Source organism: Drosophila montana, unplaced genomic scaffold (assembly GCF_035044405.1).
Source record: "Drosophila montana isolate Dmon_TW-CO22-7 unplaced genomic scaffold, ASM3504440v1 contig_2178_1, whole genome shotgun sequence".
Lineage (NCBI taxonomy): Eukaryota > Metazoa > Arthropoda > Insecta > Diptera > Drosophilidae > Drosophila > Drosophila montana.
The window spans coordinates 2,174,260-2,197,584 of NW_026997075.1; the positions used below are offsets into that span (position 1 = coordinate 2,174,260).

General features: G+C 40.2%; 2 protein-coding genes across 7 annotated transcripts; one reads left to right on the forward strand and one right to left on the reverse strand.

Annotated features, from left to right (window-relative positions):
• Positions 1-1,751: 1,751 nt before the first annotated feature.
• On the reverse strand, positions 1,752-15,236 carry Chc (clathrin heavy chain). Of its 4 annotated transcripts, none has more exons than XR_010436088.1 (8): positions 15,095-15,236; positions 13,503-13,893; positions 7,879-8,086; positions 3,512-7,813; positions 3,266-3,432; positions 3,107-3,193; positions 2,473-3,037; positions 1,752-2,235 (listed from the first exon to the last, which is right to left on the reverse strand). XR_010436088.1 is itself a non-coding variant. In XM_064681111.1 (8 exons), exons 2-8 carry the CDS (start codon positions 13,542-13,544, stop codon positions 2,220-2,222), a joined length of 5,052 nt encoding a protein of 1,683 aa, XP_064537181.1. In that variant the 5' UTR covers positions 13,545-13,893; positions 15,095-15,236; the 3' UTR covers positions 1,752-2,219. The 4 variants fall into 4 exon arrangements, 3 of the variants coding, with proteins under 3 accessions (XP_064537181.1, XP_064537182.1, XP_064537183.1); XM_064681111.1 differs by having other exon boundaries at positions 2,808-3,037; XM_064681112.1 differs by lacking the exon at positions 15,095-15,236 and adding an exon at positions 14,174-14,312 and having other exon boundaries at positions 2,808-3,037.
• Positions 15,237-15,585: 349 nt separating this feature from the next.
• Positions 15,586-23,099, forward strand: LOC135427372 (protein bric-a-brac 1). 3 transcript variants are annotated; one of them, XM_064680860.1, is made up of 2 exons: positions 15,586-16,087; positions 20,365-23,099. In XM_064680860.1, exon 2 carries the CDS (start codon positions 20,468-20,470, stop codon positions 22,253-22,255), a length of 1,788 nt encoding a protein of 595 aa, XP_064536930.1. In that variant the 5' UTR covers positions 15,586-16,087; positions 20,365-20,467; the 3' UTR covers positions 22,256-23,099. The 3 variants fall into 3 exon arrangements, with proteins under 3 accessions (XP_064536930.1, XP_064536929.1, XP_064536931.1); XM_064680859.1 differs by lacking the exon at positions 15,586-16,087 and adding an exon at positions 19,265-19,709; XM_064680861.1 differs by lacking the exon at positions 15,586-16,087 and adding an exon at positions 19,764-19,872.
• Positions 23,100-23,325: the final 226 nt, after the last annotated feature.

The following is a 23,325-nucleotide window of genomic DNA, read 5'->3' on the forward strand; positions in this document are numbered from 1 at the left end:
CGCTGTTTTCATGTAATTGCCAACATTGCGCGCATTCATCGTACTGTTGCATTCAAATGATAAATTATAGTTTGACAATCAACGTATTTTCGGAGTACAATCTAAATTAAACTATTTATAATCGTATTTATTTGAAGTTTGACGAATACAAACAAGTATGCGTCTTTTACGTCTGTTTACTTAACAGCCGGTTTTCAAAAGTGTTGCTTTGCCGATTTATCGATAACGTCATGCAGTCATACGTTACGTTACTCATTCTTGTTGACGTACCAAGCTTCCTGCATTTGCCGTTAGGTGTCTCCACAATCTTTTTGCTCACTTTTGTCGTCGAAGCATCCGTTAGAAATAATTCTTAATACTGAGTTAGTTACTCTAGTTAATCCCCCCCACCCCAAACACACAACAGACTAAATCACGAATAAATGCATTGATTTAGCGGAAGGCCATTAAAGAAATCGAGTTTTAAATGTAATTTATATTTTGTATATTTTCAATATGTATATAATAATAGCAATTACACAAAATAATATTAATAGACAATAATAATAATATAATAATAATCATAATAGTACAATAATGATCGGTATATATTTATTAATTCATATCATTATTACATCGCCTCTCGACGATCTCCAAATGAAATCATACATTCAACATGCAAACATACCAAAAAAAAAAAAGTTTTTTTTAAAAAAAAAACAATACAATATGATGGAGAAATTAAAGAAATAATTAGTGACACTGCTAGTTTTGATTTGAATCATAATTATATGAGTTATTTAATTAGGAATTAATGGATATAATTTACGTACGCCTCGATCCCCCACAACTGATGATCGCTCAGAAGTTTCTGAGGGACGCTAGTTGCAATGGTCAAAAAATATATTTTTATAAAAAAAAATAAATAAAATTAATAGATATATATATATGTATATATATGCGCATGAAGAGAACAAAAAATAGATACATAAATAAAATATGCTTGCAGTGGCATGTTTTGAATATTCTCTATTTATGTTTATATACCGTTAGCATATAATAGCTCGAATTGAATTTTGCTTCAATATTTTCTGGTTGATTCGTTATGCGAATTGGAAAGTTTTCTAGTGTGTTTGTGGATCGTCGATCGTATTTGTGGAACGCAAGAAATTTCTAAATTAAAAATTATCTGTTAACGTTGCATTTTTATTATTTTATATATATATACATATATAAATATATATGTATACATATATATATATATATATTTATATATTTTATATATAATGTAATTTTTATTTCTTTTTTAACGTGCTACGTTAATTATTTTTTCTTTGCTTTTTTTTGTTTTATGTTTTTTTGCTTATTATTTTTTATGTAATTGTTATGTTTTTATTTTCACATAAATTTAATATAATTTGCTTTAAGTTAAAATCTTTACTTCTTTAAGTAGTAGAATGTTTCGTGAGTTTGTGTTCGTTTTCATTAGCTTTCACATCTTTCATCATTTTTTATACAAACAAATTACAATTTCATTAAATTTCGTTTTCTTTTTGTTTCTTTTATCAGCAGTAATATTTAGTGTTTGTGTGTGGTGAGATTTGGCAAAAATGGCAAATATTCAACGATGGTGAATTTGCTTCGTTTTCACCTCGCTCTCTGTTTCGCTCTTAGCTCGTTGCTGCCAAATTTGCTATTTTAATTAAATACATTTTAAACATTAACTGTGCCTGCTGTTGCATTTTAATAAATATTTTTAAAGTTTCCTTCGGTTTGTTTTTTTTTTTTGTTTTTGCTAATTGCAAAAGTGCTTTACGTTTTGTTTATTAGATGTTGCGTGCATCATATGATCATATACACGTGTATATAATTCTCCGATATTGTTTTTTTTATTATTTATAATTAATAAATTTTATTTATTTAATTTGTATTTATATTTGCATTAATGTTTATATATTTATACGTGTCTGTGTGTGGGTATTTGTGTGTATGTGTGGTGTTTTTTTAATGATTTCTTTGTGTTTATTTTTTATGCTTAAAATGTAATAATTTTAATAATAATAATAAACTACGACCATTTTTTTTTATTTTGTTAGCTGAACACTAGTTTTTGTTGTTAGCGTAAACGTTTCTTTGTTCTTGTTATTCTTCTCCTTTTCTTTTAAGCTTATGTTGTTGTCGTGTTCGCTCTGACGAAGTTGTTGTTGTTGTTGTTGTTGGAGCTATTTTGAGGCATTCGCTTAATTGCTTTTGTACCTGTTGGGTTTTTGGACATAGAAAGGGAAAGAGCATGTATTAGAAAGAGATAGCGTGAGCACGGCATCATGTAAAAATTGCAACTTTTAAAATGTTTAACAAATGCATTCGATATAAATAATTACGAATGAAATATTTTGGATTATGAAAAGTTGAAAGATTTACAATAATAAATAAAATGAAAAAATAAATTATAATAAAATATTACAACAGAAAAAAAGGAGGCAAGCAACTAACCGAATTATTGTTTCTGTCAAAGGCAACTTTTTGGTGGCTCAACATTATGAACAAAAAAATGGATATATATATATATATACATATATATATGGGTATACATATTTCACTACGCGTGTTGTTGTTGTTGTGTTGGTGTTTTGTTGTTGTTGTTGTTGTTGAATTGGTCGGTTTTGGCGCTCATGCAAAGGATTAATGAATGCGGCATTCAGTTGTCATTGTTTATGTTTTTGTTGTTTATGGTGTTGTTGTTGATGCTGTTGCTGCTGGTTGTTGTTGTTGTTGTTGTTGTTGTTGTTGTTGTTACAGCTACAATTGTGTTGTTGTTAGATGCCTACATATACGGATAGCCCATGTTGCGTCCTGCCGCTGCTGCAGCCGCTGCTGCCGCGCCAGGTGGATAATTTGTGGCATATTGGGGCGGTATGCCCATTGCTGGACCAGCTGTTATCATCAGCTGCGGCTCCATTTGTATTATGTTTTTATGCTCCGTTGTGTCGTCCTCCTTCTCGCGTTGCGCCTCATTTAGCTCCAGTTTATCCACCTTGGTGGTATACTCGCGCAGCACCTGCAAAATTCATTCAAACATAAATTAAATCGTGTTGTATTTGGAATGTCTTTAACTGCAGTTAATTACCTGGATCAAGTAGGGCATGGCAAAGTCCATGATTTTATGTTTCCATGCCAGTTCCAGGATGACATCGGGACGCAGCAAATCGTAGCACTACAGAGGATCAAGAGAAAATATTTGTTATACATAGAGCTCAACATTAGCGAAACGAAGACTTGACCGCACCTGATATAGGCATGCCGCAAAGCAATCGTGTGCGTTGCGCTCCAGGAACCAGCCCAACAGCTCCTCAGCAATTTCCTGTTTGCCAGACTCGGCGGCATACTCCATAGCATCCTTGTACAGTTTGTCCTTTTTGCACAGCTCAACGCTCTGCTTCCAGCGGTTGTTGCCTGCATTGAATCAAATGTTTATTCAAGAATCAGTTTAATGTAATCATGGTAAGCATGAAAATGCCCAGTTGATAGTTACCCTTGTAGAGATAGGCTGCAATGCGACGGAATTCGGTGAGCTCGTGCTTCTCAAGCTTCTGCGCCAGCGCAATGGTATCAAAGTTGTCAAAGCCATCGATGGAGTTGCGCAAGCCCTGGTAATCCTCCTCATCGATGAGCAGTCCATTAAGCGCCTCGTTGATTGCCTTGTTGTTGAGCGACTGTACGGAGCGCAAATATGGTTTGACCAGCGGCAGGTAGCCCGTCTTGGAGAAATAGCTAACGGCACGGGTGTGATCCATGCGTGGGGCTAGCACGAGTAGCATATCGTTCAGGAGCAGCGGCTTAAAGTCCAAATAGAATTCGATGGCCTTGTAGTACAGCTCAATGTTGGCCACCTTGGTGATAATGTCCTTGAAGTGGCCCTCGCGCCACGCCTCCGTCGGATGGGCCATCATGGCGAGCACAGCGTTATCATATTCCTCATACTTGTCATAGAGAAAGACCAGCTCGGACCACAGATGCGCCGATTCGGCGGCACGCAATACCTTCGGTATATTGACACGCGACCAGAACAGCTCCAGATGCTCGCGCATCTTAGATGGCTTAAACTTGGAATAGAGTATTGCCAATTCGCTGAACATGCCCATGTGTGCGCGCTCCAAACCAAGCGCCGATTCCAGCAGCGCAATTAGCTCCTCGAAATAGCCACGATTCTGATAATAGTTAATCAAATCCTCGAGCTCATCGGCATGTACAACAATATGCAGGCCGCACATTTGCGCCAAACGAAACTCTTCGGCATCGACACACGCAAAACAGACCTCCTTCCAGGTGCGCGTCGAGTTGGCTTTGCGTGCCGAATCGACAGCGCCCTGGAACTCCTTCAGATAGACCAACGTAATGGCCAAACGGGCAAAGTTGCTAACATTGTTGTACAACAATTTGGCGGCATCGTACATGCCATCGCTGAAACAGCGATCGCCAATCTTTTGTATGTCCGCATGATTGGGGCCCGAGATGAATTCCTCGAGATCGGCCAGGCGTCCGGTGCGGGCATACGCATAAATCAATTCGCTTTCAATGTAGGATTCGCGTGCCTTCTTGCGTGCCATTTGCAGGTATCGCACCAGATCATCCCACGATTCCACTTTGCTGGCAACATCAACGACATCCATATAGGCACTGGGATCATCTGCCTTGATATAGGAATCGATTGCCTCCTTGACCAGGCCCTGTTGCAGCTGAGCCTTGGCCAGCTGTGACCATACCGCCGGCTCGTTACAGCGCTCGGCAAACTCGTTGGCACGCTCCAAATTGTTGACCTGATCGATTAGAACCTGGATGGCCGAGGTGTTCACATCAAACTTCTTGAATATGGCGAACGCCTCTTCGTACAATTGATTGCTAATCGCAATGTTGGCAATGTCTGGTGCATCGTAGTTGTCCAAACGGTTGATGTAGTCCATGACGCGTGTGCGATCCGCCTTGATGGCGGTCAGGATGAGCAGATTCTGTAGATTGCGATGATCGCTAAACACCGAAGAGTCCAGTATGATCTTTTCGAGCAGTTCGATCAGCTCATTGGGCAAATCGGCGGTCATGAATGCCTTGACCGTAACAGAGATATCATCCGGATCCTGTGTCTCGGACAGAGCTGTCTGCACCACCTGATCGATGAGCTGACGCTTGTAGGGATTGGCCTCCGATAGGACCTCAGCCCACAGTTCAGCATCGCGACGTCCAACCAGATAGCGTGCCTCGCTCTTGAACAGCGAGTTCTCATTGCAAACGGCGATCAGCTCCCGATCGCATTGACCACGCTCGTAGGCGACACAGGCCAAGTGCGGATCACGCTTCTCACAATAGCGGCCAACGACGCGACTATCATAGTATTGATTCTCTTTGAGGAAACGCTCCGGATTATTGTTGGAATCAATGTAGATTTTGGCCAAGGCATTGTGTGTGGCCGGCTCAACGCAACCTTCGTGGACGCGCGATTCCAGCCAGGGCAACAGCAATTTTAAGCGATTGCGCTTCTCCACCTCTTCAACCAGCTCATCCGTTGAGAATTGACCTTTGACAACCAATATGAGGTTCTTAATAATATCCTCACTGCAATCGACATCCAAAAGACCGCCAACAACAACCGGCAAACGCGATGGATTCACCTTCTGCACATAGATCTCAATATATTTTTGGAGATTGTTTCGGTAAAGATAGAGCACCAGATCGTGAACAAAATCGAAACGATCACAGACAATTATCAACGGCAATTGATCTGTCAATTTGGCCTCCTTTAGGAAGTTCTTGACACGCTCCGGATTATAGCAATTGGATTCGCGACAGATGCGCTCCACCTCCTTGATCTGGTTGGTCTTGCAGGCGGCCTGGATATACTTGAAATGCACCTCTGGATCCTGCGAGAAGTTCACAATGCTGCTCAAAAAGTAAAAGAGACCGTCGTAGCTCTTAAAGCTCTCAAACAGATCAATCAGCGCCTTGGTTGTCAGCTGCTCGTGATATTTCGTTGCAATCTGTACGCAAATCTGCAAATTCTGGCGCAAATTAGCCGTTAGCATGGCCTTCAGGCACTCCAGCGAATCCTCGACGGAGAGTGTGCCAAAGAAACTGACCAGCCATTCGGCATTCAGCATATGTGTGTGAACAACGGCACGCTTGATGTCATACAGATCCGTATAGTGTTCCAGAGCGCGCTGCAATAGGCCGGCCTTCTCGCACAGCTGGGCAATGTGGGCGCGATCGTAGTGGGTGAACATGGCGTTGCCCAGTATGGCATCCGCCACCTGCGGCGCCGACATTAAATTCATTTCAAGCAGACGCGTCTGCAGGGCACCCTCAGCGGGACGATTATGCTTGAGTGCGTCCAGTAAAAAGGCTGTGCATTGTTGCACCATTGAATGCTCCATAAAGATGTCGACAATTTGATTGATATCGGCCAGGGGCTCCTCCTCAGCGACCAGCATAGAGGCAAAGCCTGCGCCCTGTTCCGGATTGCTGCGCATCACGGAACGCAACAGGAATATATAGTCGGGTGTATAGTTAACCTTCTTGGCGTAGAGCACGATCTTTTGGAATTGGCCCGTTTCGGCAAAGCATTGAATCACCTTGTTGGGCACATTGGCGCGCAGATAGATGGACAGAGCGAGTGTTAGATCCGATGTCTTAACAAGATCACCCAATTCCTCGCTGCACTCGAGCTTCTCCTCCTTCAGCCACTTTTCGCACAGCTGCTTTTTGCCCTGCAGTAGCACTGGACGGCACAGTTCCAACGATTCGAACTTGTTCAGTTTACCCTGATCCAGGAGTATGCCAAAGTATTGCAATAGCGGCGGCGTCGTTGAGCCCGCCGGCGTCTGCACCTGCTGGAAACGTTGAATCGTTTGCGGTGTACGCAGAATGCCCTTTGGGGCCAATGCAGCCACCTTGGCGGCTTCGGCATATTGACCGGCGCCAAAGAGTTTATTGAATTTACGAACAAACAGATCCTCGGCACCAGCCAAATTGTTGCGCACAGCCATGCGCAGTGCGAGATCGGGATTTTGGAGAACTGTATTAATATAGGGTATTATTTGCTCCTCGTCAACGGTCACGGACAGCACTTGACCCTTGCGATTGACGCCAATGATGCCGCCGCTGGCCTCGTGCGGTGCGGTCACAAAAATCGTATCGGCCGATATGCGATTCATGTAGATGCACGTGGCCGTTTCCATATCGTACAGATGGATATATCCATATTTGGTTATCAAATAGATGGTATCGTACTTGGCGGAAACTTGCATCGCTACCGGAAAATCATTTTGCGCCTCCGGCGGAAAGAATACATCGACGGCCTTCTTCGGGAACGGCTGATTGCCATTGGGCGGTGTGCCGACCTCAATGATGTGCAGCTTGCCACCGGTTGCGGTGCGTACGGCAAAACAGAAAAGCGTTGTCGGCTCCTTGTTGCCCTCGATCTTGAAGGTGGCAAAGCTGGCGGCATGACCCTCAATCGCCTGCGACACCTTACGCTCGACGGAATACAATTGCATGGCGCCAGCGACACGACTGGGCAGCGCCGAAATGCCAACAAGGAGCAGCCACTGCTGCGAGGCATTGCATCGGTAATTGATTATCTGACAGCCATTGAGCGAGGAATGTCTATCGAACATTTTCTGTGGCATCGAATCGCCCTCCATCGACCAATGAAAGACGCTCGTCTCGGTGACCAGGGCGAGCGTATTGAGCGATATCCATTTCCAGAATACCACATCCTCGTTCATCGTGTGCGCCTTCATTTTCGATTTCATCTCAATGTTGAAAATCTGCAGCGTCTTTTGCGCTATAGACACACAACAAATAGTTAGGTAAAGCTTCAATTTGTATGGGATAATATAGATTGCTTACCTTTCAGCGCAATCACCTTGCTAGCCGGATTCATAATGGCCGAGTCCGCTGATATGGGACGGCGCGTCGGATTCGAGGAGTCGTTCATATCAATGATGACCACCTGGGCGGTATCGTTCGTCTTCTCGCGCACACAAATGAACTTATCCGATTCCATTGTGAGCGTGCTGAATGAGAAGGAGTTCGGATTGATGCCGACATTTGTGAGCTGCAGGGATTAAGTATAAGCAAACAATGGGAATAAGTTACGCTGTAGAAAAGTGCACTTACATATATATGTACATATATCTACTAGCTAGTTGTTATTCTAATTGCAACACTTTTAACTAACGGATTTTCAACCATTCTCCACGCTTGGGTATTATTTAAAATCATTAAATGGCGTCTAAAATTAAATTTCTGCAGATATAGTTTGGGTGTGAACAAGATATTTAAATGAATTAAAGGCCGATCCGATGAAAACTAAAAGTTATATAAAAGAGGGTTGTTTCTGATATTCTGAGACCTTACGAGTAGATTTTCAAAAAACCGTGAACATCGTAATAATTATTCTAAGAAAATATTTAATCCGCAATTTTAATTTCCTTGAAAAGATACTTTCGATTCGAAAAGGTTAAGACCCTTTTCCAAACAATTTCTAAAAAATCTTTGAAAGTGAGCTCGGAGCCTATTGGAACCCAATCAGTTACCACCCTTTTTCCACAGTTACGGGTGGAATATTTTAAAACCCAAACCACCAAGGTAACTGCTGGTCAGTGCATCTAGAACTCTTCTCCGTTTATTTTTCTGCCTCTCCTAGCTCTCACGTGCGTTGATTTGTGCGTTAAACAGTTATCGGTCAGTCAATCAGTAATTCAGTTTAATACTTATGTGTGCATACTTATATAGAGATATACAGTCACGTTTCGCGTTTTGCGTCTAGACGTACAGAGGCTGAACCCAAAGATCATCATTATCGATAATCGTGATCAGCCACCCTCGTCGAAATCTTTGAAAGAAATCAAGAATATGAAACGCAAATTCTCACAAAAACAGCCCCTCTACTAAAAGCCCCCTCTCGCTACAGACCAAGCCCAGTAGCTGATCGTCGTCGTAGTCGTCGTCTGGTCAATACTTATGGTAAACAGAGACGAGAAAAGTTCAAGGTTCTGCGATCGATTAGGCCATCTCTCTCTCTTTCTCTCTTTCGCTTTTGGGTACATAAAAACAATTTTATCGTTGATAGAGCCAAGGCAGATTTTATATATTTCTGGCGCCTGTTGTACAAATAATATATATGTTAGCGCGCGTGTAAATGTAGTATAAATGCAATGCACTCAAACAAAGAAACTCGCTAATGAAACAAAGAGAAAATACAGAGAAAGCAACAATTTGAGATTGTTCTTATATGTAGGTATATTTATATATGTATGCACATATAAATATAAGGAACCACCCCAAATGGCGTTTTAACATTTTATTTTTATTATTATGCTATATACGAATTGAACAATAAAGATAACCCAGATAGAAAATAAAAATGTTCGATTGATAAAGTCTCTGCACATAGATTATAACAATCGAAACTTTTTATAATATATTTATCTAACATAATGTAAATATGCATTATATGAGTATATACCAAGTAAATGCTGTTATCTCAGGTGTGCCAACGATTAAATACCTCTGCACGCGTACGTACTTGTACTGCGCCGCTAAGCATGCGCATGCGCCTTTCTCGGCGATTTTCATGAATTCAAATAATGCACACAGGCTATTTTTTTTGCTTTTTTTGCTAGTGATGTATCAAAAGTTCACTAGTAATGAAATATGCTGATCCCATAATCTCACTTTCAAACGCCTCGCCTCAAACATGGATCGCACTTCTTTACATGCAACATTCAAAAGTTAAAATTGTGTATGATGGTGGTTTGTTATACTCTAGTTTTTGGTGATCACATACTTATAAAGCGCTTTGCTTGTGCTCCTGTTTTTATATCTTGTCTAGCTATAAATAGGGGAGTGTAACTTTCATTTTAAGTTAATATTACTGCATAAAGTTAACTGTCTGTTGGGAGCCCAAGATGTCAAACAATACGGAGCAACATTTGTTGTATGCATCGCTGATAAGGAAAATACAACAAGAAAAGCCCATTTATCAGTTTAGGGTAATCGTTGTTGTTCGCATTTTTACTGCCGTTGAAGCTGTATCGGTGCCTGGTACATACACCCCATAAAAGAGCAGCAAAAGACCAACAAAAATAATCTTTTAAAAGATTTCATTTTTATAAAATATATATAAAAGCGGTTGACCAAAAAACAAAAGTCGTATATGTACATTTATATATCTGTATATGTATATGTATATGTATATATAGAATTTAACATTTAAGTGCGGTTTTATTGTAGCCTTTTAACCCATGAGTTTACGCTAATCTCAGTAGAAATGTGTAACAAATAAGTTGTTTGTTCCGACTGAATCATCGAAGCGCAATCGGTAATGCATATAACACTACAAAAATATTTTCCCAATTACTAACTGTTTAACTGTTTAGTCTTAATCTTAGTCTTAGCGCAAAATCGATAAAATAAATATAATTATTAGCAAGAGATTTGATATAAGTTTATAGAATTACATTGCATGAATAATATGTGATTATTGGTTTACTAAATTTACTATATGAAAAAATAGGTACTTAACAGATAACCAATATATGTGTGTATATCAAAAATAACAAATTTTAAGGCTATTATTGCAGTGGAAGCTGTGAAATATAGTAGTCCGATTTTGATAAGATTTAACCAATATGCTGAAAGTTTTATGAGAAAAGAGGAGAGCGGTTTTAGATTGCATTCTGACGAAGAATTCATATACTTTCCTCTATGTTAGGGTAAAGAAAGCAAAATAGAAAGTTTAAGCTAACAAAGTAACACAGAGAGAGAGAGAGTGAGAGAAGAGAGCGCAAGCCATAGAGAAAAAGAAACGAAAAATGAGGGGCGTTAATTGCTAAAATGTACATATGTATATACGCGTATGCACAATCTACACATCGACTTGGTGTATAATAAATGTGAAACTGTGTTGTGTCACTGGAATAGTGTGAAACTACGCGTAGAGCGATTATCAATCGATATTGACCTTTGCAATGTAACCAAACGCAGCTAAATAATGAAAATACTAGCACGCTTTCCTTGATAACGTTCATAAATAGATACGATATTTGGGTGATTCGCAAATGTTGCTTAGTTTTTCTATACCGCGTTTTCATGTTATTTATGTCAATTACAAATTAACATATGCTCGATTCGCACTAAGTGCGAGAGACGACACATACACAAACGCACACACACACACACGCACACACACACACACACACACACACACACACACACACACACACACACACACACACACACACACACACACACACACACACACACACACATGCATAAAAGACGGTATAGTGCGTGCTCCATAATCAAATTTAGTCTACACGCCCCGCTTAGCACTTGCGCTGCGAGCGCAGTGGACCACGATTTACAGTAGGGTGTCTCATGCGTATAAAATTTATCGAGGGTCGACGATAAGCAACGACTAAATATAAACCGAAATATACATCAAGTACACAGAACAAAAAGAAAATTGTCATTCATATTTTGCATTAATAACCAGTTGTAAAATATATAAAACGGCATGTTAGAATTTCAAGAAAAAAATATGTATATATGTTTATGAAAACAATATTATGCATACTGGAGACAAAAAGTTATATTGAAGCCAAAAATATCGATATGCATAAAGTCAACAATCTCTACGAGGAATATAACATTGTATACGAGTCTGGGCAAATCAGGCCAAAGATTAGATAAACAGTTCGCCCACAGAGTGAATCGCCCTAATGCGTTGAGCCTGATATTCTGACTTGGATACAAGTAAAATTAACAATGCCGTTCGACTGACGACAATATGGGCAGCACCATACATATGTAAGTTCATTTGTACATGCCAGCACGCACATAGTAACTGTAAATATTACTGCCTTCTCTGATTACTTGTGCATCTCTCTGACACACACACACATACAGCAATGAGAAGAAAACGGTTTAAAAAAAATCTTTGATTTATTCAATCAAAACGACGACAGCGAGCAGCTAAGCTTGAGTTACAACATGCTTTAGTGTGGTGAATGTGTGATATATTAGTGTGTGTGTGTGTGTATTGTGTTTGTTTCCCCACACCATAAAAACGCATTGGAAGAGTGGGAGTGGTATATGTATGTAGGTGAAATACGTAACATGTTGCTGCTATAACCGCGGCTAGGCAATGAACTCCCACCTGCCTTTGCTGCACAAATTGTAGCAAGCAGTTTAAAAAAATGGACCACAGTTTACATTACTCCACTTGAAACGCTTAAGTCTACGATGCAGTCAGCAATCCCTTTGAATCAAAAAGAAACAAAAAACAGAGAGTTCGTCATTACAGAGAAACCGGTTTAGCAATACACCAATACAAATACCCAACAACTTCACCTCGTGCAGGTGTGCGTAAGTATACGTGCATACATGTGTTTATGTGTGTGTATCAGCCGGCATTTGTCACCGGCAGCAACTGCTGCTTTTGTAAGCTCTTTCATTTGAAACCTGCATATGTATATATATATATATAACATACATGTATAAGTAATTTTAAATAACAACAGTTGCATTTTGCATGCATTTAACTGTAAAACAACAGCAATCCACCATAGATAAAAGCTGAGCAAAACGGAAAGAGAAAGAGCGCGAATCTCCCAATTGGAGCAAGTGCCGCCTTTTCGGTTCGACTTGCCATGGACGAGTTTATCAGCAACATTCACCCAACTCAGCGACACAGCAGCGAGAGCGTGAGAGTAAAAAGAGGCGACAGGCAGAGGGGTCTACCGGCCTGAGTGAGCGTGACTCATTCGACCATTTCGCAAGCCTGAAGAGTCAAACAAGCGGAGAGCAAAACGATTTGACTAGTTTTTTTTTACCGAGAAATTTCATTAAGAAATTAATACATACAGTGGTTTACAATTTGCTGTTAAGTAAATTTGAGAATGAAGCCAAAGATAATTTCAGCAGAAATCTCTAGAGTAACCAAACAACAACAAAGTCTATTAAACCTAGTTTTTAAAAAGAAAATTTAATAATTAATGTAAATGACAAATTGTTTTTAGTGACCTGTTTAGTATTAATTAAATTAAAGCTGACCGGGACGAAATTTAATTCATATAATTATGGTATAAACATACTAAAACAAACTAACTACGCATTTTTATACAGATATGAAAATTTGAACACGATCTAGAAATCTATTTTGAGATCAATCTTTTGATAGTGTGGTTTCATAAGGAGTACAGCAAGGCAAATAATGCTTAGATTTTTAGACACGTTTATAGTCGATAGTTATTAACATGGATTTGAACCACAGTAGAGTGTGTTCCTTTATTCTAATAAGAATATGGTAAGCGGCGCTTGGGTGGGTCAACAAGTGGTTTTCCCCGCCACACAATCCACTTAACGCACACTTGCACAATAAGACCAGAATCTGACTAGGTGCCTCATTCAACAGAAATAGGGAACCAAATACCCTTACCGTAAACAAGTCAGAAAAATGTACTCACCTGTAAATGCTCTTGAAAGCGTATGGGTAACGGTTGCGTCATCTTGACGGACTGCTATTTTGGCTCTCTGCTTGGGAGTTGCGAGTTGTTGTTTGCTGCTCCTCTGCTCACTGCTAACTTAGTTGCTGTAGTCTCTTCTTCTTTTTGGTTTAACGAGAGATAACACACGCACTTTTATTATTGTTGATAAAAGTTAGTAAAAAAAAACGGGAGAGAATACGAATACTGTTGTCTGCGTCAACGTTGACGTTGACTTTTGTTGGTTTTTTTATGGTTCTGATCTGCTTTTTGTTTGGTCGTTCGTTGTTTTTGTTGGTTTCTTATGCTGATTCGTCTCGGTTTTAATTTTTAGCAATTTCGTTTCGCGTTGCTTGTGAAGACACACCAAAAACTGTGCAATGGAGAAAAAAAACGAAAAACAAAAAAATGTTATATATATATATTTAAGTATTAATTGGGATACAAAGTATTTGTTGCTGTTGTTATCACTAGAAAGTAAGCGGTTGCAGCGCAACCGCCTCTTCAAGCACGAAATATGCCGCAACAGAAGAGCAACGTTTATCCCCACACTCACATACACACACACTCACACACGCACAACCGAAATATACCGAAATACTCTCTTGTTAAATGTTATTTTTGATTAACAATCAATCAATAAATGTACGTACAATTTGTAGTATTATTCACTTGAATTTTCACATATTACTTGCGCACGACCGTTTGTCGGCAAATACAAAAAAATATTAATGAATCGACACGGCCGACAACACTGACAGACACAATAACAAGTACGAGTCAGTGACAGAACGGCCCCTATGGTGTGTTACAGCGAAACACACCACAGCTGCGATTTGCCGTTTGTGCTTGTATTGGTGCATGACAAAGTCAAATACTGAAATGTCAAAATGCGCGCCGCATAAGTGTGACCATACATTTATTGCACAAAATATATATAACACAAACCATTGACTAAGGCATTGTGAAGTATAATCGTTAAATGGGAGGTAATTATTTTCATTAGATTAATCTATGTCCCTCATTCGTCTTAACATGAGCCAACACTGCTGCTTGCTCATAGCTCACCACACTGTCAGCCATGTTGAGTTGCGCTCCGACACACTTACACACACTTGCATGCTGGTCGTACTCATGCACACATATACACAACACACTTGCATATTAACGTGTGAGCAGTGAAAAAATTGCTTTGCCATGTACATATGTATAAAAAACACTTTTTGCATTGATTTTTGCCACGCAGCAATATCCACAAGAACTTTAATAATGAAGTTCTGGGAAATTAAATGTTAAAGCCCCCAAATTTCCCGCACATAACACGACAAAGCAGCTTATTTACTTTGAACACGTATGCCACATAAACAAAAAAATTGTGTTAACATGAAAAACACCGCCCACTAACACTTTGACATAGGCATAGGGCCAAAAATACAGTTTTTTCTGTGCAAACGCCGTGACGCCTGTCCGTCGGCTATTTCGCATTGGGATCGGCATCAGTGCGATCTTGCCAGTGCATCATATAATTGATATGATATAATTTTGCTGTTTTGGTGAGGAAGGCGGAAGCGTACCAGTTTATTGCTGTAGGTTAACAATTGCACGTCTGCACGAACACACGACGATACGATTCACATTGAACTTTTAACACATTATTCTTATTCGTTAAAAAATACACGAAAGAGCAAAAATTACATCGAAAAAAAAGTATGAATGAGACAACGTCGGTCACTGCAAGCTAGGGATGTACGACAAAAACATATCGATTCGAATTTCCTACGGCAGTAATCGAATGTTTTTACTCGCATCGGGCTTTAAAAAAAAATCGATTGCGCACTTAACAGAGCATGTAACCTACTTTAAAGTTACAATTACTTTGCGCTTAAACCACTCGTGCTACTTTCCAAAATCGAATCAAATAATTATCCCACTGTTAGAAAAATATTGTTGCTCCGAGACTTACCATTAACAGAACTGCTCCGCAATTTAACAGTATTACTCCTCAGCAAACTAAAAAACTCGCTTCTTTAAAATACGCAAAATATCGCTCATCTCTAAACTCCCCAAGCCGAACAGTCAATGAAGTTGGCGGTGCGCAAAGTTAATTATACTTAAACTTTCAATTTTAAATCGCATTTTAAGAACAATTCCGCATGAAAGCCGTGCACGCGATGTGCTTATGAAGTTTACTGTTTTCGTTATACCCATGTTATTGTTAAAGCGAGCGCTGCCACCGCTTTTCCTCTGCATTCGTTGGATGTTTTAAAAAAAAAACACGCGCGTTGCGCGTCGTACGAAACATATTCAAAAGTTGTTTGCTACATATGTGTGTGTGCGTGTGTTGTATGTTTGTATGTGCGTATGTGCTGGCTTTATTAAACATTAACATTGCGAAAAATCAATACACATTGTGTTCGCAAGTCTCTCAGTGCTTGTGTGCTGTGCACCGTGAGGCATTTGTGCAAGAATTGTGTTAAACAAAAAGCGACGCACGCAACGCAAGGATAACGCCAGCAGAAGGCGGCTGGCGGTAGGGGCCAACACGCACCCAACGCATCTAAAACGAGGTAAAAACATTGTAAATACATATGCATGCGCACGTGTGTGTATGTGAATTATTGTATGTATGTACATCCTTGCAACTAAATATAAACAGTCGGCGATGTCGGTACCACAAATAAATAAATCGCATCAAACAGAAACAAATATTCTCTGTATATGTATATTTATATATACTTATATGCCTGTGTGTTTGTTGGATTTGTGTTTATATTGTTGTTTAATTGATGCCTTTGTCTCCAAATGAATTGCCAACTTCATTTCAAGCAGCGAAATATGCATAATTTTTGCCTGACGCGACGCAGACGCTCGCCCGGCTTTTTATTTATTTAGTTTTTTTTTGCCGCAGCAGCAACTCTTGTGATTTATTTTGCTCATACAGACACGCAAGCCAGATAGAGAGAGAGAGAGAGAGAGAGGCACACACACACGCAATGCTGCATGTGCCTGTGTGCTTCCTTTTTCCGCTTTAGCTTTGTTATTGTTGTTGCTTTTGTTTATTTCTAAATGTTCTCTCGCTCCTTTAACAAACGGACAGTTCAACAATCACACGTGTGAGAGAGATAGCCCACGCTCGCTCTTTTCACTTTGCTTGCAGTTTGCTCTCCTGCAGCGTTTTTGCATTCACGTTTCTTATTGGGATGTGTGCGTTTTGCCTTTTGAGCGGCAACAGCAAAAACAAACAAATATTAGGGATATTCCTGCAAGTGCTGAGTATGTACATATATACATATGGGGGTATTATATCCCTTCGATTACCGATCAGATCTGATAGAATTTCCTCTATAAATCCTTAACCAAACAAGAGTATTTTATTACGGAACGTAACACTATTCAAGTGTGTGCAATATGTAAACATAAATTGAACATTCTGCTTATAAAGTCGCACACATTTAACAATATATAAATTTCGCGCGAAAGTTTAGTGCTCTGTTGAATATTTGTACTTCCGCAAATTTAAAATTAACGTCTCATAACACCAGCTAAGAGCTGATTGCTATGACCACAATCATGTATCGATAATTTTTCGCGGTCAGCAGTGGCAAATCTTGTTTCGGTCTCCTGCTGAGGCAGTTTTTTTTTTTTTGTTTTTTATTTTTGCTGATGCACATGTCGCAGACTCATGTTTATTGCTCTTATGTCAGATAGACTGCTATTATTTTTGCTTTACTTTACTTTTGATGGTTGTTTTTTCTTTTTCAGCAGAAACGGTTAAAAGACATAATTTTTCATTTTTCGAATTGAAATTATATTGCGGTGTCATATTTATACCACACACATACATATGTACATGCATGCAGATCATCTCGCTCATCTATTGAGGATTGTATGTATGAATGTATGTAACCAAATGTTTTGCCGTAGATTGGCAACGCTAAGCAGGCGCGTAAAGTTGATTATTAAAATAACTGAAATAGAATTCTCGAAGCATCTACATTAATACATGCGTTACAAAAGTACACGAGCATATATTTATATACATTTGTATGCCAAAATTGAAACAAGTTTTCAACCCCTAATTATTAAAATGTTTTGCTGCAAATATTACAACTTCTTTCTGTACTCTTGTCTTGTGATGTGCTTATTTTTTGCTGACAACTTTTGCGCATTGTTGTTCTACTCACGCTTTTAATGCTATTTTTGTGTTAAAGTCTCCTTTGTGCTGCCGACGCGGCGTTGTCTTCTCATGAGCAACATACATATGCACATACATATATATAAAACTTTTTTTATATTGTTTCCTTTTTCTGGAAAATTTGTTGTATTTTTTTTATTGTTGTTGCCAATTTTGCTTTGGTCTTGTACCAGAGAGCGCACAAGCAGGGGCTGTTCTTGTTTGTGCTCAATGCTCTCTCGCTCTCGCATAAGAACAAGGAGTTTGGTTTTTTTTCTTACTTTTGTTTTGTCTGCACACTATTTTTGCACTATTTGCAAACTTGCAGAGCAAGTGCTAAAAATTAATCTTTACATGTGTAGGAAGATACAATTCTGAACAAATTATATATACTCTAAAAGTTTATATAGATGTATGAATGCATATTTAATATTACTTTTGTACTACTAGCGCCATTGTTTTTAGCAACTTTCTGATTGGGATATGTTGCACCTCTCTCTCTCTCTCTCTGGCTCTCTCAGATGCACCCAACAAAAAATTGCTTGTTTTGCCGCTTGTGTTTTTCGTTTCTCTTTTTGTTTAGCATACATATGTACGTATACGTATATGTATATACATATATGCATTTGTATCCCTATTTTTTGTTTGTCAGCCTCCTCGCATTTTCGACATTATCCGGCATACAAACGTAGAGTGAGAACCAAACAGGTGCAATAACATTGGCACACATTTAATGTTTGCAATTAAGTGTCTTATAAAAAAAACTAATGATTATAAATTAAACTGTACCCTTAACATGTTATACGTTATAATATTTTTGAATATTATTACTGTAAACCTCTAACCTGGTTCATAGGTATTAATAAAAAAAAGATTATTAAACGTCATAAAATAGTGTAAATATTAAAACAAGAAGATAATTACTTTAAAAGCAGACATTAAACGTAATTAGCATAACATTGATATAAGTCATTTGAAATTGTTTACCTTTTATCGCTAGCTCATACCACTATGCTGCTGGCTTATTCAACTTCCTTTGCACATTTCCATGCTACTGCGCAGACGCGTTCGTTCTCTCGCTCTCGCTCTTGCTCTCTGCGTTTAAGTTTTTGCATTTGTGTGCGTGCCATGCTCCCTTGTTTTTTGTTGTTCCTGCTTTGCTCGCTGCTTCCTTTCTGCCTTTGTATAATTCGAAAATGCTAAAGTAAAGTGCTCAAAATTGCTGTGTTCTTCAGCAGCAGGCAGCAGCATATTTCTGCGTCTCTCCCTCTCGCACTGCTCCACAATGTTGGACTCTGCTCCTCACGCCGCCAACCACAAAAGCAGCAGAAACAGCAACAACAACAACAACAAGCAGCTGCCTGTGTGCTTTCCTGGCTCGCTCCGTCGTCTTCGTCGTCTTCGTCGTCGTCGTTGTTGTCGTCGCGTCGTCGGTTGTTGTTATGCTTGATTTTTATTACTTTACTTTTTTCAGTATAATTCTTTGTCTTTTGGCGTTTGTTTAATGCAAAAAAAAAAACAAAAAAAAAAAAAAAAATGAGAAGACCAAGACAAGAACCAGCAGACACACACACACACAAACGCAATAACTGAAGATACCAAAAAGGAAGAAGCACAAACTACATTAAGCACAGACAGGAGTCTGTACAAAATAAAATTTTTGCGCAACGCGCTGTCACATTGCAAAAAGGAGAGAAGTCGCATTTAACAAAAAGAAAATTCAAAATCACCAAAACCACACGAGCAGCGAGCAAAAATTATAAATTGTGTGTGCAGCAATCATCAACTTTAAAGCAAAGCAGAAGGAATTTTCAAGCAAAAAAAAAATCAATTTTGCCTAATTTCGATTGTACAATTTTAGTTATTTTAATTAATTTTCGCTCTTGAACGCTTCATGCTCTTTATTCTTGAGTTAAGTTTAGTTTCGATTAAGCGCTCGCATGTTGATGCTAGTCGCAAGAAGGTGCAAAGGAAACGGTCGTCGCAACAACAATAAAAGAACTCGCTTTCTTTCGGTAATCATATTAATACAAAATGACTGAAAATAAAATGAATAAAATATGCTATTCGATCATGTGCTGTGTTCGCGCTTCACCTAAAATATTTGCATGCAATGTCCTTGATAGCGCGGATACATGAAGTGAATCATCTGAATGCACAATTTGAACGCATCTCGAGGTGTGTGAATCAATCTTCGTGAGTGCCTAGAATGGCTGAGTGAATGCATCTTAAATGTTGAAACGATTGAAGTGAATGCGTCTTGTGAATGAGTCAAAATACTCAAAAGTATTCGTCTATTGTAATGAATGCATTCAAATATATGCAAATGCTTTATGAGTATTTAATGAATACGTGAATGCGAGTGAGTGTTTTAAAGTAATTGAATGAATAGAATTTATGTATATGCCATTTTGCCCATACGAATGCATTCAAATCTGTTTGAACGCATTCATCGAACACTGTGACTATGGAGTGAATGAATTACCTACTGATGTGCATGATTCAATCAATGCATGCAACCGGCTCGAGTGTCTGTGTTGCGATCGATTACTACTCATTTAGTTTTAGCAATAGAGTATTCATTGAATAACTTGTGAGTTTCTATAAACGTTGAAATTTTGACTAAAGCTTGTTTTTATTTTTTATTTATTGTTATTTTATTTATTTTAGATAATAAAAAACGCATTGAGCTTCCATTAGAGCTTCCATTGGATCTGGAGTTGAATACTAGTTACGAATCGAACGTGGACGAGGCGTTCTTGGCTGCAGCAGGATGAGCGCCACCACACAGGAGTTTTGCGTGCGATGGAACAGCCATTTGGGCAGCATTGGTGCGGCCTTTCCACAGCTGTTGGCTGGTCAGAGATTTGTGGATGTGACACTAGCCTGTGAGGGGCATCAGGTGCATTGCCATCGCCTGGTGCTGGCTGCCTGCTCCACATACTTTGAAGCCATATTGGCTGAGAATCCGTGCAAGCATCCGGTCATCATATTGCCCAGCGAGATCAAACTGTGGGAGATCCAGGCGCTGGTCGATTTCATGTACAAGGGCGAGGTCAATGTGACGCAGGCTGGATTGGGCCAGCTGTTGCGCTGCGCCGAGCAGCTCCGTATACGCGGCCTCTATGGCTCCGAGGCGGCCATCAACTACAAGCAGCTGCAACAGATGCGCCAGGAGGCAGCGACGCAGGAGTCGCCAGCTCCTCCAAAACAGGAACAGCAGCAGCAACAACAACAGCAGCAACAACAACAGCAGCCGCATCAACTGGACTGCACTGAGACGGATGACACGGCCACCAACTCGACGACATCGACCACAACCACAAGCACAACGGCGCTATCCGCCAAGCAGCAGCAGCAACAATTGCTACTGCAACAGCAGCAACAGCTGCAGCAAAAGGAGCAGCGCCAGCGCCAGCAGACAAATGGCAACAATACGCTTCAATTGCAGCTGCTGCAACAACAACAACAACAACAGCAACAGCAACAGCAGCAACAACAGCAGCAACATCAACAGCAGCAGCAGCAGCAGCTGCCGCAAACAAATGCTGGCTCCTCGGCAGCTGCTTCGAACAACTCGAATGCACCGACCGAAGATGATTCGGCGGATGATGCTAGCAACAATTGGAATGTTTATAGCGAGCACTACGAGGACTTTGCCGCGGCCAGCGACAACAAACTGAATGTGCAGCTGGTATTGCAACAGCAACACCAGCAGCAACAGCATCTGCAATTGCAGCATCATTTGGACTCCACCATTGAGGACGATCACAATTATGTGGCCGCCCATGATGAGGACAATGACAGCAGCGGCTTTGCCGGCAATATGGGCAGCTCCGGCGGCATTGTTGGCAATGTTGCTGGCCTCTCGCTCAGCATGGACGCTGATTTGGATACCTCGGCAAACACATCCGGCTCATCGCTAATGCACAGCTCCATCGATGGCTATACATCGTACAAGCGGGTGCGACGCTCAGAGGCATCGCTCGCTCAGGCCGCCAAATGTGTGTCAAAGGGCGAAACATTTCAAACGGTCAGCAACATGTTCAATATACCCGTCTCGACCATACGCTTCTATATGGCACGCAAGGGCATATTGCCGAAGCGGAAGCGCGGACGTGGCGCCTCCCATGCGGGCAGCACAATTACCACAACCAGCACGGGCAATGCAGCTGCCGCTGCGGCAGCAGCAGCAGCGGCGGCCACCATGGCGGCGGCCACCACATTGGGCAGCTTATCGACGGCCGGTGCGCATCATGTGTCGCATCACTTGCCACTGGATGCCATACAGCTGAAGCGACTCACAAATGCCAGCAGTGGAGGCGGCGGCGGCAGCGGGGGAGGCGGCGGTGGCGGGGGTGGCGCTGCCAGCCCCTCAGGAGCAACTGCAACAGCAGCGGCAGCAGCAATGGCAGCAGCAGCAGCAGCGGCAGCAGCAGCTGCCTCCTCCTCCTCGCCACGACTGGAGGTGGCCACAGCGGCAGGTGTGCCCTTTCATCTGCTCAGCGATGCGGCGGCCTTCAAGCTGAGCGAACAGCAGCAGCAGGCGCACATAATCTAACCATGAGGTTGGCTTCGCTTGCATTTAGACCCATACGTGAAACGAGAGAGTGAGCCAAATATTTTACCAAGCTCTGCGCGATGCAGTTCATCCAGCTTCCTGGCATCTATGGTAAACGATGGACAAACCAAGCTCTCGCTAACAGCCGGAAACAGGCCAGAAATGTGTCTGTTGAGACGTTTACTCATTGCTTAAGTGCATCTCAAAATCACACACACACACACACACACACACACACACAGAAGCACACACATAAGCACACACAGCTGCACACACTCATGCGTAGTCGCTTTAAAAGCAAACCCCTCCCTTCCACCCATTGGTTCCTCCAAATGCTGACGTTGAACAATGATCTGCAACAGTTAAAAGCTATGCATATATACTAATAATTATGAACGTATATCCTAGTTATACGCATATACATGCATATATGTATAGATATATACATATATATTTTTTTTATATCTAATATTTTGCCTTTAGTCAGCTACATATTAATTATGAATATATATGTATGTGTATACGGCATACGTGAGCACGCGTATGTATTTGGCAAATTCATCTGCACCCCACAACCCCCCCCCCCCCCCATACCTCCCACTAATTGTATGTATCATCGCTTATAAGATTAAGGATTAGTTTTACATCTGTAATATAGTACATGACATTTTTCATGCAACAATCCCCCAACCAATCACAACACATAATTTGTTCATAAACCAACAGCATTAACAAACAAATGTAATACATCAAATTTTGTGCAGTTAACAGACAGTACAATAACAATAAGTTAGAAAAAAAAAACAAAAACAACCAGTTGCTATATATACAGTACATTTATTTTGGGCACAAATATAGAGTGGTGTTTATCATTTGTTTTGTTCTTCATTTACTGTTAAACAATCTTCAAGTCATAACTTTTAAAGAAATATGTAAAAAGTCAAGCAAACATTTTCATTGAACAACACCAACAACAACAACAACAACAACAATCACTAGCGCTTAAGGCAGCAATTTAGCTGTAAAATAAAGAGAGACAGAACCCAATACATTAACAAACAAACAAACAA

Excerpts from the sequence above, each read along its gene's own strand:
- Chc (XM_064681111.1), bottom strand. The coding sequence starts at position 13,544 with ATGACGCAACCGTTACCCATACGCTTTCAAGAGCATTTACAG. Across the intron at positions 7,814-7,878 it reads CAAGGTGATTGCGCTGAAAG|CGCAAAAGACGCTGCAGATT; the intron begins GTAAGCAATCTA and ends GTGTGTCTATAG. Across the intron at positions 3,038-3,106 it reads CCATGCCCTACTTGATCCAG|GTGCTGCGCGAGTATACCAC; the intron begins GTAATTAACTGC and ends TGAATTTTGCAG.
- LOC135427372 (XM_064680860.1), top strand. The coding sequence starts at position 20,468 with ATGAGCGCCACCACACAGGAGTTTTGCGTGCGATGGAACAGCCATTTG.